At 41.5% G+C, this 16,908-nt stretch overlaps 2 protein-coding genes across 14 annotated transcripts in view; one reads left to right on the top strand and one right to left on the bottom strand.

Moving 5' to 3' along the window:
- Window positions 1–1,060: 1,060 nt before the first annotated feature.
- Window positions 1,061–4,708, bottom strand: LOC128311651 (translation initiation factor IF-2-like). The gene is made up of 3 exons (XM_053202556.1): window positions 4,704–4,708; window positions 3,949–4,510; window positions 1,061–2,007 (listed from the first exon to the last, which is right to left on the bottom strand). Exons 1-3 carry the CDS (start codon window positions 4,706–4,708, stop codon window positions 1,927–1,929), a joined length of 648 nt encoding a protein of 215 aa, XP_053058531.1. The 3' UTR covers window positions 1,061–1,926.
- Window positions 4,005–16,908, top strand: part of GRIA4 (glutamate ionotropic receptor AMPA type subunit 4) — a 390,564-nt gene continuing 377,660 nt past the window's right edge. For 4 of the 13 annotated variants that reach the window (XM_027051954.2, XM_053204179.1, XM_027051953.2 and 1 more), the window contains exons 1-3: window positions 4,009–4,290; window positions 4,703–4,878; window positions 6,073–6,231. In XM_027051954.2, the coding sequence (XP_026907755.1) occupies window positions 4,791–4,878; window positions 6,073–6,231 (247 nt within the window). In that variant the 5' untranslated portion in view covers window positions 4,009–4,290; window positions 4,703–4,790. Of the gene's footprint in view, window positions 4,291–4,702; window positions 4,879–6,072; window positions 6,232–16,908 lie in introns of all 13 variants that reach the window. The other 9 variants (XM_027051948.2, XM_027051945.2, XM_027051942.2 and 6 more) reach the window with 6 other exon arrangements.

The following is a 16,908-nucleotide window of genomic DNA, read 5'->3' as shown; positions in this document are numbered from 1 at the left end:
ATTGACTCAGTAGATTTTAATGGAGACAGTGTGGTCTCTGACATCAGACAGACCCGAGTCTTATCCCTAACACTTGGCTTTAACATTTACCAAGAATAAGAGTCTTTAACCTTTAGGGGCACCTGGATATCTGACTCTTGGTTTTAGCTCAGGTCATGATCCCAGAGTTATGGGATGGAGGCCTCCATCAGGCTGCACACTGGGCTCCTCTGTCCTTCTCACTGCTTGTACTCTCTCTCTCTCTAATAAAAAACAAAATACATGAAAAAAAAGAATTTTTAACTTTTAGATGAGTTCCTTAGTCAATATACCTCAAATTTTCTATAGATCATGTCATAGATAGATAGATAGATAGATAGATAGATACAGATATATGTATGTCACCTTTATATATATACATATGCATACACCATGGCAGGTGATATATACAGCATGTTTTTGAAGGTTCATAAACATCAGGAATCTTCCAATGATAGCAGGAATTTTGCTTTGCTCCCCTGTATTTCTAAGCACGTAGACAGTAAACATACATGGTCGGTAGTCAATACACAACTATGTGTGTGTGTGAATCATCTGTTGCAAAGCCCATTCCTGAGCAAAGGTGCCCTTCGTCCCAAGTTGCACTTTGCAGCGGATGCCAGTACTAACCTTCTGATTTCTGCCCCTCCTTTTTAGAGCATTCAGGTTTCAAACTTGGGGATATTCCTGACCTTAAATATGTGCCGCACTCCTCGTGCTCCCAAGCAGCTGGCAAGTGTGTCCCGTCAGCTCTGCTGAGCAGTGTCCCTCTCCCTTGCTCATCCTCTGTCTTTCCTACTGTCCCCCTGCACCCCAGTCCCATCGCACCTGACTTTCTGAAAGGGCAGTCTCTAAACTAGCCTCAGCTCATGCCTTTCCTGGTCTACAGCAACAAACCACCCTCTCACTCCCACTCCCAAACAGGGTCCCTTTCTAAAAGTGTCATACCTGATGACACTATTACTGATTATACTCTAGGTGATGAGTTCAAATAAATAACAAAAGTCAGTGTAATTGTAAAATATATATAAATATATAAACATATATATAATATATATCCATATACACACACACACACACATATGTATATGAGGCAGTTCCCCACAGACAAGGTTCAATATCCCAAGCACCTCATTTGGAATGCCCCATAAATGGTCCAACCTGACTTTATGTTCTTACCAACCTCTCCCCTCCCAAGTTTGTACCTAAAACAGCTCAACACAGTGTGCTTTACACCCTCAGATTCTTTTTCTGCCATTAAGCTATATCCATCTCTCTGTATGTATCTCTTCTCATTGGAAAATCTGCAGAAAGCCTCCCGATACAGTCCTGTGCTCCTTGCTTCGCTGACTCTGTGTTCTCTGCGCTCATATTCTGACGCCGCGTGAGTGTTTTGACCATAGGTTGTGGCTCGTTTGTCTGTGGATTCTCCACAGCACCAGGCTCTTCCCCGCAGTGGAACCGCCTGCCCAAATGCTGGCCAAGTTGACTTCACAGGGTCAGAGATTCGGGAATTTGTCAGGAATCTTAGACATCTTCCAGTATGATACCTTCATTTAATATATTAGGAAATTGCAGTTCTGAAAACTCGTGAAACTGTTTCGTTGAAACAGCACGAAAGCGATAAAATCAAGTGTGCATATACACTTTGGTTTTGGTATTCCCAGCTGGTAACAATCCTCCGAATTTTTCACTGTGATGGAGCAGGATCTTTTACCTCAGCCTTTGCCAGTGCTCCAAAGAGAGTACGTTCCCTATAGTAGGAGGTATATCACGTGTCATAATTGTAAAATGGGTCAGAGGACCAGACCCCCAGGACTGAAAAGTGAAGGTGTGGACTCTGCTGTTATTAGCCACATTTTAATTCCTCATTATTTTCTCTTGAGCTCTGTTGATGATCATTGTTATTCATGAAGACACAAAAGGTGCCCCAGCCTCTCCTTCCCTTCCTTGCTCACCGGCTCCAAAAGTCTTTCCCATTTGGTGCATCTGAAAGACAGGTATGACACAATGAGATGCCTATACATCTATGTCTATACAGAGAGAGATAGATACAGAGAGAGAAAGATAATTTAGATTTAGAAAGTAAAATAGAGGTTTTTATTAACTGGGAAAATAGAAATAAAGAAAGAAACCTGGATTATTATCTTGGAAAAATACAATTAGGTTATCTGTGGTCCTATTAGCCAAGGCATCATCACCGTGGTTAGGTGAACAAGAAACATCGTCCTGCATCTATTACGTCATATTGAGAGCTCAAATCTTTCCAATTGCAGAAGAATAAAAGTTGTGAATTCCCTCTGTGCGTCAAGTAGAACTTCCCTGGGTACACAACTAGGTGATGAGTTTCATGCCTCGGTGGGTTTTGAAATTTTAATTTAACTTAAATCCAACTTGAATTTTATGTGGCCTATTTTATTATCTTGTAAGAGAAACAGAATGATATTATTTACAGCCTTGGTTTTTACACTGACAGAAAAAAACAAAAACATTTCAACTCCCACTTGACTTGCAAGCCTCAAGTCTTATAAACTGAAATGACAAATGTATGATTTGTGTAATCCAGTTACTCACAATTAGATTGTTCTTTGGGTTTTGTTTTGTTTTGTTTTTTTGTCATAACACTCTGTGGTGAAAAGTTAACAACAACCACAAAAAGATGTGACATTACAAGTAAAACTCAGAACTTAAAAAAACAAAAAACAAACAAACAAAAACACTGAAGAAAAGCACTGGGAAGCTTTAGAAGGGATTACAAAATGTCCTCCACAAACTGCAAACAGAGATCATTGGTGGTATCTTATAGGAGACTGGAAGGGGTAAATGTAGCGCATATTGGAGGAAAAAAAGCCTAACAAGGTGTAGGCCTTGCAAGAATTCCCCTTAATCAAATCAACTCTGCTCTTTTCCCAAATGTTCCCCTAGGTAAACGTGGGCCCTTGCTATATTCTTTGGTAAAATGTAACCGGAAACACTACCTCAGGCTCCCTAACGTTTAAGGAGAATCCATCCCCCTGTAAGGATGGCTCAGAACCCTGGTGTGAACTGATGTGACCCCACTTTCCGGGCTCTCAAACTGTTCAACCAAGAGCACCCAAAGAACTGTGCAGATTTCAAATAGCATGTCTCACAGTTTAATGAATTAGGGGTTGGTAGCTACTGTCTGGATCAGGAGACCTCAGGCCTTACAGAGGAAATCAGACACCTGTCCTTCATTGCCACCAGAGCCTCTGTCTCTCTCTCTCTCTCTCTCTCTCTCTCTCTCTCTCTCTGTCTCTCTCAGGGTGCAGTATAGACTCCATCCAGCACAGCCTGGGGAAATGAACTCTTGCAGGTGACCCTGGGGACGAAGGGACACAGGAGCTCTAAAACTTTCTAGGATGATCAATGTTCTTGTACCCAGTCAACGCAACCATTGACAACATCAACCCAGGGCTTGGTCTTCTGGGGATTGACATGGAGTGGAGCGAATATTCCAGAGCCCAGGCTAAGAAGAGATGTGCCTGAAACACACCCCACTTTTCCATCAGACACTGGCGCCCTCTTCCCCTGCACCGTCCTTCCGCTGCCCCCATCAGCCCTGGGCCGTGTCTGCCCTGCTCCCCAAGTGGGCGGCAGCACGGAGGGAAAGTGACCTCCAGAGCCTCTGCAGGAAGGAAAGGGGGCTTCCCTCACAGTCCCTGCTCCGCACCGCGCACACTCTTCCTCCTGGACCTTCCAGAGGCCAGACTGGAGGCCCCACTGGGTGTGCATTTCTCAGGCTCGTGCCCATCCCGTTCGTCACCCTAAACTTTGCTATTTAAATGAACTTTTCCTCCCTCCTGTCTTTGCCCCGGGGCTCTCCCACAGCCTCGCCTCCTCCAGTACCTCCCTCCTCGGTCCCAGCCCCCTGGGCCTTGTGTCCTCCTCCCCCTCCCCGCGCCCCTTCACCTCCCGCAGTCCTGGCTGGGCTCTCCAGATTCCCGGGCCGCTGGCTGGTGAGAAATCTCGGCTGCAGCCAGGACCGGAGTCCCCCGCGCGCGGCCCGCTGGCAGCAGAGGGCGAGGCTGCGAGAAGGGCGAGGGCTGTCGGGGAGGGAGGCCGGCCGTCCTCCCCGCGAGCCTGCGGGCATGCTGCAGGGGGCCAGGGGCCGGGGGCGCTGCTAAGTGCCGGAGCCCCTGCTCCGGGCTGGCGGACCCGGGCCAGCGGCCCCCCCCCCACCCCGCCCCACTCCCGCCGAGCGCGGCCGAGCAGCGCAGAGAGGGGCGTAGGGGGTGCCCCTCCCCGGAGCAGGTGCCTAGGCGAGCGGGGAGAAGACGAGAGGGGGGAGTGGGCGCGCGGCGCGCGGGGAGGGGCGCGCCGGGAGCAGGGGGCGCGCGGGGAGGGGCGCGGGCCGCGGCGCAGTGCCGGTGTGTGCGCGCCAAGGCGAGCGGCGGGCCGGGCGCGAGGGAGGCGAGGACAGGGCGCATGTCTCGTCCCCGCGAGCAGCCGCCAGACGCGCCACCACCATCTTCTGCATGTGCAACCTTAGCAGCCGGACGGGAAACCGCTCTCGGGGCTATGGAGACTGCGGGAAAAACCTGGCGGCTCGCGATGGGCTGCTGAAGGGGCGCAGTGGGGGACCGCCAACCGCCCGCACCTCTCTCCTTTTTCCTCTTTTCTTTTTTTTTTTTTCTTTTTTTTTTTTGGTCGTTTTTAATTTTAGCGCCATCGTGGTCAATGCCTGTGTGAACAGCCTTTAGGAAGAGTGCGAGAGAAAGAGAGAGCGCGCGCCGGGGAGAGGAGAAAAGAAGATGAGGATTATTTGCAGGCAGATTGTCTTGTTGTTTTCTGGATTTTGGGGACTCGCCATGGGAGCCTTTCCGAGCAGCGTGCAGATAGGTGAGCTGTGCCTTGGTGGGGCGTGCATGTGGGTGTCTGGGGCAGGCATCCGAAAGTGAGTTCGGCGAGTTGCCGGGGAGCCGTTCGGGGATTCGGGCGAGCCCGCCTCTCCCTTCCCCTCGCCCCGGTGCAGGCTCACTGGGGATATACACACCCTGCACACCCGTTCCTCCGCGCCCGCGCTCTCACTGCCACCTTGGGCTCGCGTCGCTTAAGTAGGCTTGGAATAAGTTGCGGGGGGGAGAGCCCTCCGTGGGTTTGATTACATGCAGTGTGGTCTTTCTTTTCACCCCTTTCCCTGGAGCGCTAAGGGGTGTCGAGTTTGGCGGGGGTAGTATCCTTATTATTATTATTATTATTATTATTATTATTATTATTATTATTAATGTTGTAAAGACCCTTCAGCCCCTGCTGGACTCCGCAGCTTTCTGGCTGTTCCGGGAAGACCCTGTTCGAGCAGAAAGCGTTTGCACCCGCACCCCGCCGCCTCTGCTCGCTGCCGGTTAACCCATTCCAAAGTTAGGTCGCTTTCCTTCCTGAAGCCTTCTGTCCCTCTATTTTGTTTTCCTCTTGCCTCTTTGGCCCTTACGCCTCCAACTCGACTCGACCCTGTCGCCAGGGACCCTCCCCATGCCTGGCTCTTCATGCTCTTCTCCGCTCCTGTCTTTTAATGGGACGCAGCTATTGAATTTCTTCCAGCTGAGCCCAGCCTCAACACTGCACCACGTCCCCGGGTCTGTGCACTAGACGGAGCTCAGGAGGCTGAGTCCAGGAGCTGCAGGAAGACAAAGTTCATTTCTCCTTCCCGACTCCCCGCGTCCCTTTATTTGAGTGTTTTAATGCAGATCCTCTCTTGGGTGCCTCCGCTTGCCTCTTGGAGAGAGATGCCCCCAGCTTGGCTGATGTAGCAAGGTGCTGGGAATCATGGGGAGGGCAAGAGACAGAAAGGAAAATACACTCCGCGGGCCCAGAGGTCATTGTGCTGTGACAGATTGGGGCACGAAAGAGCTGAGCTGTCCTAAAGACCAAGATCCCAAGCGTGTACCTTGGGGACAAAGGGCAGTCCCGAGACTGGAAGCTGTCTTCCTAATGGTGTGTGTGTTGCTGAATGACAGTGGATTTGACAGGGCTCCGGGTGGGGACTGCATTTCCAAGAGGAAACGTTGAATGTGCTTTTCCTGCTGTTTTTATTAGGTGGTCTCTTCATCCGAAACACAGATCAGGAATACACGGCCTTTCGATTAGCAATCTTTCTTCACAACACTAGCCCCAATGCGTCCGAAGCTCCTTTTAATCTGGTACCTCATGTGGACAACATTGAGACAGCCAACAGTTTTGCGGTGACAAATGCTTGTAAGTAAAACATAAGTTGTGGATAAATTAGACAATCACAGTGAGGCCACACGGTGCCCCCTCCCCTGTATCATTATTATTTTACAAATTGTTTTTGAAAGAAACGCAAGATTGCTACAGTTGGCTGTTTCCAGAGCAAATCAGAGTTAAAAACAAGATTTAGTCTTGGGGATATGCAGGCGGTCTTTCTTTCTTTCTTCTTTGCTTCTTTCTTCTTCTTCTTCCTCTTCTTCTCCCCCCCCCCCCCCCATTTCTTGTCTGGATAATTCAAGTTGATTTCTCCTTCACCATTCCGGTGTTATTCCTATTACCTGAATGTCAAGTTAGGGAAAATTGTACCCAATCTAGTTTTTTATTCTGTTCCCCTGTTTTTTCTTATTTGCTTTTCGCTTGACTAAGCCCATGTCTTGCTTTTAAAGAAGACACAAGCTGTCTTACCCTGGCAAAGGCAAAGGCAGCTTTGTTAAGAGTGAGAAAGAGAGGAGCTGTGATGTGCAGGAAATATATTCTAGATGGTTGGTTGACGCTGCAGATGATCTGGTGATGTCACTTGAGGCTGCCCTACTCTTATATTCTGGGTTGTAAATGTCTCTTACTATCGCATGATGCATATGTCCTGTGGATATACCTCCATGAATCCTTAGCTCGATGCCAAATCATGTTAGTCTACACTCCACCTGAATTCACGAACCAGCCCAGCCTGATCTATTATCCCGCACGATGAAACTCAACGGGTGACCTCACCTAATGCTGTAGTGAAACGCTGGCACAGTGCTCCCCCATCAAAGTGCTGTATAACTTAATGCAAAAAAAGATAATCAATTGTGTACTAATTTGAAACTCTCTAACATGCGATCAGCCACCAGAGCATTTATACAGCATTTTCCCTCTTGAAGGAAATACATGTTTCAAATATCTCCTCAGCTTTTACATTCTCATTTACCCTGTTCAAAATTTTGGGGCTTCAGATGATGGTTACAGATTATGTAAGATAGATAGGAAGAGTTCCTTTGTAGTTTTGCATAGCAGTAATAAAATGTTTAATTTGAATTGTATTTTTATTATTGTATCAAGTGGAGTATATTTTGATTTTAAAAGTCCTGTCAGTACAAGAAAGTATACTGAACAAGGAAGTGATATTGAAAACAAATGGTTTTTAAATATCTGGAGGATATCTACTTCATTAATTTAATTGTTTTATTTCATATTATTTTGCCATTGACTCATCTAACAGTTACCAGGATTGCTTTTCTGTAAATTTGGGCATCCAACTATTACTTTATTTTAGTTGGTTTCATAAGGAGGTGCAGGCACTTGACATATTTGTAAACTGCCACAACTGTGCTATTTTTCAGGGATTCTGTAGTTGCTATGAGCACTATTGAATTAGGAAAAATCGTTTGTCATATTTAGGGATACAATCAATATTATAGCAGGAGGAAGTTACTTTTAAGCAGAAACATACGTGAATTAGAGCCATGTTTGTGGATAGTTATATTTGCAGATTTTATCAGCTGTTAGTTTTGTGTTTGAAGTTTTGAAAGGAATGTCAACATTTCAAATAGTTCTGAAGTATTCTGCTCAGTACCTGAATATTCTTTATTTTTTAAATTATTTTTGCTTGTCTGTCCTGAGATTCTATCAACAAAACATTACTAAGTTTAAAAATAAGTCATGATCCACATATATTCGACAGTGCTTTGTCGACAGTAAACTCCTATTTAAATATTAATCCTTATTACTAAATTTTGAAAGGCTTTCTAAAAAGTGTCAGATATATTAGTTTTACTGTGTTTTGCTTTTACAAATTAAGTTCTTAAGTATTCTGAAGTTTGTATTGTGACTTCCAGCTGTAGAAACCATAAAGCGCTGATCCTTTCTTACCTCATATCATTTGTTAATCTCCTTCAGGATAATTTTAATTCGCATTATTTTTTTAATGTAATGAAAGTATTATATAAAGTATTACTGGTAAAGTACCTATAAACATGAGGAATTGCCAAGATGCTGCACACAGAATGAAAAATTAGAAGATCTAAAATAGAGAAAATATGCTATTTTTTAACATGTTAGGATTGAGAAAACTAGGTAAACTTTAAGACTGCTGATGTTGAATCCGAGTGTGATACAATGTTAATGATAATATTTTTCAATAATCACAAATAATTGATTTTGTGTGCGTTTAACATAGTTTTTTCAAACAACATAAATTGTAAATGAGGAAGAAACATTTTCTAGTGAAGAAAAGGACGTATTATGATAATTTTTTTTTGACAAATGAGTGTGCCAAATGTCCTTAAGGCAAATCTAAGCAGAATTTCGGGGGGAAAAAATCAACTGTCACAGACTGTGGGTCAGGGGATTGGTGTTTGTTGTGTGGACTCACCGAGAATACATACATGTGTGGTTTTCCGGTCTAATTAAAGGTGAAGCGTAAGCAGTAAGTATGAGGCAGCCTCATCTATCAAGCTCTCTGCCTTTGGGTACAAAAGGATAAAAATAGTATTCTGGAAAATTAACATGGAACTTATTCCTCAGAGTGATACAGACTGGATTTTTAAATTTTTCATGTTAGATTAAATATAAAGATATAATATATGACCGGCTAGGTTTATTTTCATTGTGATTTTCCTGTACTGGATCCTTGTAAAACTGCACCGTCCAGCCTGTCTGTGAATAAGGGCCATTACACAGGATAAGTATACGTGAAAGGCACAAAACGCAGATTAAAGAATAAAGAATATTGGTCATCTACTGGACAGATACAATTTCATGCTGCTGCTTCTGCCTCAGAACTAGGACTTCTAAGAATACTTTGGGCAATCTAAACATTCTGTATACACAGTTTACATACGATGTTAGTCTAGACCTGATTAACTCAAACTTACCACTTTGGGTACAAATACCAAGTTCCTGAGCAGGGAGGGGGGAAATTTCGGCTTAGGTTTTCTTTTGTCTTTAATAATATTTGTGTAAGATTCATATTGTTTTCCTTTCAAACTGTTCACATTGTCGGAAAGTCACACTTGGCTCAGTATAAACCTGAAATTATAGGAAATACAGATAATATAAAATGATGACCTATTTCAATAACGATAAAAAGTAGGCATAATAAATGACCCAAGTATTCAAATTCCAAAATGTAATTAAAAGTATATCTTTCTTTGTTGTGATTTATCTAAGTATGGGGTATAGCAAAATGGATATTTTATAAATAAATTCAACATGGCGGTGCTCTCTAATAAAATGCCATACAGTTGACTGATACTAGCTATCCTTACAAACAGACATGCTATTTAAATTGGATATGTCCTTTGCAAAACATTTGGGATCGTCTGAAAGCACGCTGTTTTCTTATATTTTCAATAGTTAACAGACATATTTTGTTTTAGAGGATGTTGTGTGTTAAATTTGACCGTAAGTAATAACCAAAATGGTAAAGTAGTCTATCACCAAATTTTTAAAAGCTAAAAATATCTGAGCCATTACAATTATTAGTCTAATCCACTTGCATTAGAAACCCTTCCTTTACTAAGACAGTACCTATGGCACGTAATCCACAAATACTCTGTTTCTGAAATGACTCACTTTTCAGATGGGCCCTCGGAAATGCATAATAAAACAGATCAAGTACAGATCAAGTACTATATTGTTGCTGTGGTGAAATAATAAAGTAATCTTATGATATATTTCCAACTTGTTTAACTTGGACAGGAAGGACCATTCAGGTAATACTTCTTTTTTTTTTTTTTTTTCTTTTGATGAGGTGTTAATCTTACTCTCCTTTTCTGTCTAAAGTCTTTTTGGTGGTTTAAAAAATGGTGGATTGGAAAGTTGTAACAATCCCAAGTAGAATTAATATTATACCCTAGTAATGGTGGAAAAGTTGTTCTTTTTAGAGTTAAATAATCGTTCTCTTTGTGGCCTGTTAATTTGTCAACTCTAAGTATTCAGGATGAGTGGTACTTGTAAAAGTAGGTTTCTATGTAAAATATACTTGTTTAGTTAATCTAAATATTTTGGAAATGTGACACTATACCAGTCGACACTTACAGGCCTTTCCACTTACATATAACTCACTTCACTTAATAAAAACTCACTGAATTTAAGGGTGCTAAATAATACTATCTCTTCGCTCTAATTCAACAATGCTTAAATACCGTACATTTTCCATTTTAGGGGCATGAAGCCCTAAAAAGCCATTCTAAGAGTTTACATTGGGCCAATATAATATCTTAAACATGCTAAAAATAAAAGTCTGGTAGTTTGACCTGCAGAGTTGTTATTAGAGGAATATAAGAATTAAATGCTGTTTGACTTTTGATTATTTTTACAGAAATGAACAATGTGACTACTGTGACCTCCATGAGATTTCTCTATTTTGAATTGATACCGAATTCTGTGTTGATCTGGAATGATTCTTTGATAATCTTTCTCTCTTCCTCTTAATTTTCTATCCTGAGAATGATGAAAGTCCTATTCATATAGTTTGTCCCTTTCTTGAGGGATAGGATGGTCCATAATTTGCATTGCTGTACTTCAAAATTTTCACGGGATTAAGCTTTCATAAAACTATTAGAAAAATTCCTTAAACTTTTTTTTTCCCATCCAGATCATTCCAAATGTTATTGATTTCCCAAAGAGGAAAATTTTGACTTTGCAGCGTTAGGAAATATGTGTGTATCTTATTCACAGAATTTTATTATTGCTGAGGAGTTTACCGTGAAGAATAAATGTAGTACACCTTACATTTTATGATGACACAGTTTTTAAACTGCTTTCATATACATGATTTCGTTTGCCCTCAAGCTTGTCTTAAAGAGAAACCCTCTCAGGGCGCCTGGGTGGCGCAGTCGGTTAAGCGTCCGACTTCAGCCAGGTCACGATCTCAGGGTCCATGAGTTCGAGCCCCGCATCGGGCTCTGGGCTGATGGCTCAGAGCCTGGAGCCTGTTTCCGATTCTGTGTCTCCCTCTCTCTCTGCCCCTCCCCCGTTCATGCTCTGTCTTTCTCTGTCCCCCAAAAAATAAATAAACGTTGAAAAAAAAATTAAAAAAAAAGAGAAACACTCTCAGAAGATAGTCATTAATTTGGTGGGTAAGCCAGCTTTGGCTCAAAGGAGTCCCGGGACTTGTGAAACACCAGGTAGCTAATAGGCTACAGGTGAGGGTTTGAACTCTGGTTTTCTAACTACTGTCCTAAGTTATTTTATGAGGAGTCTATTGGGTGTGAAAAATACATCTATATTGAGATTACTTATGTTAAGAAAGAAAAAAGAATTGCCATTTATCTTTTCTTCTAATTTACTTGCAATGTTTTGAAGAAAATAGGGCAAGACATTTCTGGGCAACTTCTTCATTAATCATATGACAGTGAGTGATTTAGCAAAGGCTGAAGTCATATTATGTAATGAATTTTTCCATCCATTCACTGGATTAGGTAATGAATGTAACCATTTATTCATTAAGCCTATTTATCAAGGGCAACTGTATTTAAGACGCTGCGCTCGCAGTGAGGGTACGGGAACATGTAGGGTTGGGTACTGCCCTCAAGGAGCTGAGAGCCCTGTGGGAAAGACAGAAAAGTCGGGCATTACAGTACAGTCGAACTCAATGCCATGATGGAAAAACAGCGCTACACAGAGATGAACACGAGAATAGCACCAAACTCAGCGTGACATCTCAGGTGAGGAGCCTGCAGATCTACGTCTTAAAGGTCACATTGAGTCATTTGAAAAAGCGGAAGGAAGGGAGCCAAGCCTGGCCCCAAGGAACAGCACAGGACAAGGCCCTCAGGTGTGGGAGAGACAGGTGTCTTTGAGCCACTGAATATGGTTTAGTCTGGCCGGTGGTATTGAGTGTGAGGGAAAGGACAGGTCTGTTAGGGGAGAAGATCTCTTGACCCACAGAGGATCTTGTTGATGTTTTGATTTTGTCGATGGATAAAAAAGGGGGCCGTTAAATGATTTAAACACAACAGTGACATCATCAGATGTATATTTTATAAAGAATAGGCTGGTCACAAGAAAGTGAATGAATCGGAAGGGAATATCATGGAAGAAAAAGCCCAAGTCGGTTGAGTCTTGAAGGAATACAGTTTGGGATGATACATGCTTGAATGAAAGTAGAAGCACCGAGTACTGAGAAGAGCACACAGATCCCAGAATACAGAACTGTGGACAGAAGCTCATGCTGGGTTAGGTGTCTTTGTCGGGGAGTGGAAAGGAGGCGTGGTGAAAATGAAAGATGAGCGCTCAGATTTCTAGCCTGGGCACACAGTTGGGTTCTGGTACCATCCACTGGGACAGGACACGGAAGAGAAGGAGCAGACCTGAATGGGGAAGGTGAGGTTACGGAAGTACTGATTTTGAGGGTTTAAGAGACATCCAAAATGGAGCTGTGCTGTAGATGGTTGGACTTGTGTTTTTGGAGCTGCAGTGCTCAGTGGGAACTGAAGACAGGCATTTGGTGATGATTGAAGCCAGGGAGGTGGTGAGATCACCCAGAGAGAGCAAGAGCAGTGACAAGACGCTGAGGAAAAAACCCTAGGAAATACCTTTACTGGAGGGGCAGGGAGGACAATGGGTCAGAAGGTTCAGAGGAAAATGGGACAAGAATAATTTCACGGGAGTCAAGAGGTGAGGACAATTTCAAGTAAATAGTGAAAAACCTTATCAAAGGCTGCAGAATTTAAAGAATGAATTGCAGGGTTAACTGATCTTAAACATCAGGCTTTTCTTCTCTTCAGAGTGTTCCTTTATATTTTGACTAGTTTAAAAAAAAGCCTTCATTAACCCCACGTGGATTCTATTAATAGTACTCTTTCGTAGATAGTGGCCTAGAATATTCTTATCTTTTTCTCAGAGGTAGGGAGAAAGTCTTCCTTGACTTTTACCCAGATGGGCTTGAATTTGCATCGTGCTGGTGGGTAAGTCACTTAACACTTCGGAGCCTCAGTTTCTCAATCCAATAACCCAGGGAAATAACACCTTCCATACGTGAATTTTACGAATATTAGAAAAGTGTTTGGAAAACAGAACATTCATTCATAACACAATTAAATGTAGTTGTGTGAACATTTTCTGTGTCATATGGAGCATTTATTTCCGAGCCTAACTTCACATTGTAAGAGTTACATTTTCTGTTGAGATTTTGGGAAGTAATTTATATTTTGAATGAATATATTTTGTAGACAATTCCTAGGAATATTTTTTTACCTCCCACTGAATGGCTAATTTTAATTTACATATAAAAGTCTAAATACCTATTTTTCAAAATTATTTCCAGGTCCTAACAGAGGATAATTTTATCTGGAATCTATGGACCATTCAGAGAGAGGATTAGTTCATGGATGGATGAAAGAGGTTGATAAATTCTCCTAAGTATATGCAAAATTTTATGTTTTTAAGCACTGTGTGTGTGTGTGTGTGTGTGTGTGTGTGTTGTGTGTTTACACAGAGACAGTCTAAACTTTTTGGATGACTTCTCAGTGAATCCCCACCACAAAAAAAAGGGTCCAAGACCACAGCTCTAAAAGAGCTACGCATAAATTAGAAACAGACAAACAGTACTTCATTCCCTACTTTCATCAGTTTAGAAGCCAGTTGGATTTTATCCTTGAAACTAACCAGGAATCTTTCCATCAAATCCATCTCCATTAGCTTCTTTCTTGACGTAGAAAATAATCAGTGTCTCCCTGGCTGGAAAAATGCTTGGCTTGGTCCTCAGCCTCTCAAACTGCCATCCCATTATTTTTATTCCTTCTCTTACTATCAGAGGTTCTACGCATTCCACATCAGCTCTTTCTATTTTTATCATGATTTATCTTTTCCCTTACTATCACCACTCCTGGAACACTGTGTTCTTGAAGGTCATCAGTGACTTACAAATTAGCAAATCCAATTGTTATTCTTTGGTCTTCATTGTCTCTTAAGAGTCTTCGAGATTTGCATTGCTGAAGACTTCCTGTTCTTTGAAACTCATTCCTCCTCTGGTAACAGTAGCTACTCCAACAGGGGGCTGACTACCTGACCAAGGTCTTGTGTTAGTTGCCTCAGTTCTTACACAGCTGCAAGAAGCAGGCCTTATTATTTCCATCATTTTATTTGTGGAGAAACTGAAAATTTGTAGTGAAGAAAATTTGCCTCACCGTAATGTTTTCAGGGTATCAGATATGGAAGTCCAGTTTTACTGGCCATTCATACTATGGCAGCTTGGGAAGCACAGTATCCACGAGATACCCATCACTTGGTGTGACAGCAGCTAGGTAACTCTTACTTTAAATAGAAACCTGTTTTTCTTAAAGCTACCTCTTTGCTTTAACAACTTTGATTCACCCCAGCCTTTGCGTGTTGCATTCTACAGTGGACATCGATTCTTGGATGGATTTGCCATGCAGCACAGAAATGAGAGAGTTCTCGTTCTAATTGATGACACCCCCATCGCTTTATAAAGTCCATGTCACAAGTACTGCCAGGTATAAAAATGACAAAATGACTCTTTTAAATGTTATGCAAACAGTGTCTGGTTACTTCATCAGTTGACCAACCTACAGTCAAACCTTGGACTGAGAATAACCTGTTCTGTGAGTGTTCTGCAAGACGAGGAAACATTTCTAATATGTTTTAACTTGATAGACGAGCCATGTCTTGCAATACGAGTAGTACGTGATGCCGAATGTCACATGAGCCAATGGTTCTTGAAATTTGCTTTGATATACAAGTGCTTTGGATTACAAGCATGTTTCCAGAACAAATATGCTCACAAAGCAAGGTTTACTGTATTTTATATTCTTTTATAGGATTTGATTTCAGTCATTTGATTTATAGTCATTTGATTTCAGAGTAACTACTCCCATTCAAAACATATTTTCCCAAGTTCTTCCCTTTCATATTTGTTTAGCTCTCAGACATTTCCTTTCAGGTTTTCTTGGACGTGTTATTAGATTCCAAAGAAACATAGTGTTGACAGTCTTAAAGAACATCACCCAAGTCAAAATTGCTGTCTGGAGAGCATCATCACTTGTCTCTGTCTTAATAAAACTACTAGTATCATCAATAAAAAGTTATCTTAGAAATGAATGGTAACAAAATGTGAGATTTAGTACTTTCCTTGAGTAGATGACTGTGCTTCTCCAGATGTAGGAGAAATCACACAATCAGTTATAGGTAGCATTGGCTTACTTTTGTTGCTTACATGCTTCCAAATTAAGCAGCTTTTCGTCAGGAACTTTACATATATTATGCCCTGTGTTCTATTTTTCATATTTTTGTCTTTTAAGTAACATGTACTTATGAAAATTTCAAATAATTCAGAAATCTTAAAAAGTCCAAGTATTCCATAATCCTACCACTTAGAGGTAATCACAGTGCAGACCTAGATAGGGAGACAAAGAGAACTAAAGGCATACGATGCTAATATATGTCTAGAAATAAAAGCATTTAATAAAACTGATGACATTCTCTGCTTACATTTTTTTGAGGGTTTATTTCACATACCATAACAAGTTTTCTGTCTGTACATAAGAGTGGTCCCATTTTCTTTTACTGCTGCAGAGTATGTCTTTCTGCCTTTACTATGGTGGGTCAACATTTAGGTTGTTTCCACATTTTTCAGAGTACAAACAAAATATCTGAAAAACTATTTGTGTACCTGTGTGAGTATTGTAGAGCTAATTCCTGGTGATGAAGTTTACTGTATCAAATATTGTGAGTTTTTGCTTTTAATAGACACTGTCATTTTCTTCTCCTCAAAAACAAAACGTTACTTAAATTTACAATCGCCAAAATGTGAGGATGATTGTTTTTATATGACCTGCCAACACTAAGCTGTTAAGTTTCCTGAATCTTCACTTGTCCTGATGGGTGCAAATGACATCTAATTGCTCCTTTAATTTGCATATTTATTATTAATAGTGAGGCTGAGAATATTTTCATATATTTATAAGACCTGTGGCCTTCTCTTGTGTTCTTATCCTTTGCCAACATCTTCTTCTTCATGGGAGTGTTTTATGTACTATAGAAATTAACCCTTTGTTGTCTGTGTTACAGATTATTTTTCTCCTGTGCCTTTGGCTTCTAGCTTTATATATGATGTCTTTTATCATACAGACACATTAAATTTTTATGTAGTCAGATCTGTGAGTTATTTTCTTTATGGCTTCTCTTTTTTCATTTTTGTTTTGGTTTGGTGTTTTTGGTTATACTCATAAGGGTATTCCTAACCTTAAACCTATAAAAATATTATCCTACATTTTACTCATACCTTTATGATTTTAAATGTTATATTCATAACACCCACTTTTGGAATTTTCTTATGTCCATTAGGGACTTTTTTTTTCTGCGCTATTTATTGAATGAGTTATTCTTCCACGGCTGCTTTGCACTGACACATTTGTGCACATCTCCTGCTCTTTCCCGACTGAATTTGAGCTTGGACGGGAGTTCTGCATTTTCTCGCTCCCAACGTTCTCCTGTTTGTTGTTGTTCTCCTTTCTCCCCTGTGGGTCCCTGGTGGTCACACTATTCGTTTTGATAGGTTTATCAACTCCTTTCCTGCTCCTCTTTCTTCCCTGTTTGTCACTCACCGTCTGACCAATGTACATCTCCAAAGTGCACTGTGAATACCGTCACCTTTCTCCATTTCTGTCCCGCTGTTCTGTCCCCTTCAATGGTGCTTTT

The sequence above is a fragment of the Acinonyx jubatus genome, chromosome D1, assembly GCF_027475565.1.
Source record: "Acinonyx jubatus isolate Ajub_Pintada_27869175 chromosome D1, VMU_Ajub_asm_v1.0, whole genome shotgun sequence".
NCBI lineage: Eukaryota > Metazoa > Chordata > Mammalia > Carnivora > Felidae > Acinonyx > Acinonyx jubatus.
The sequence above is the reverse complement of the archived record's forward strand: the minus strand, read 5'-3'. Positions and strand labels throughout refer to the sequence as shown.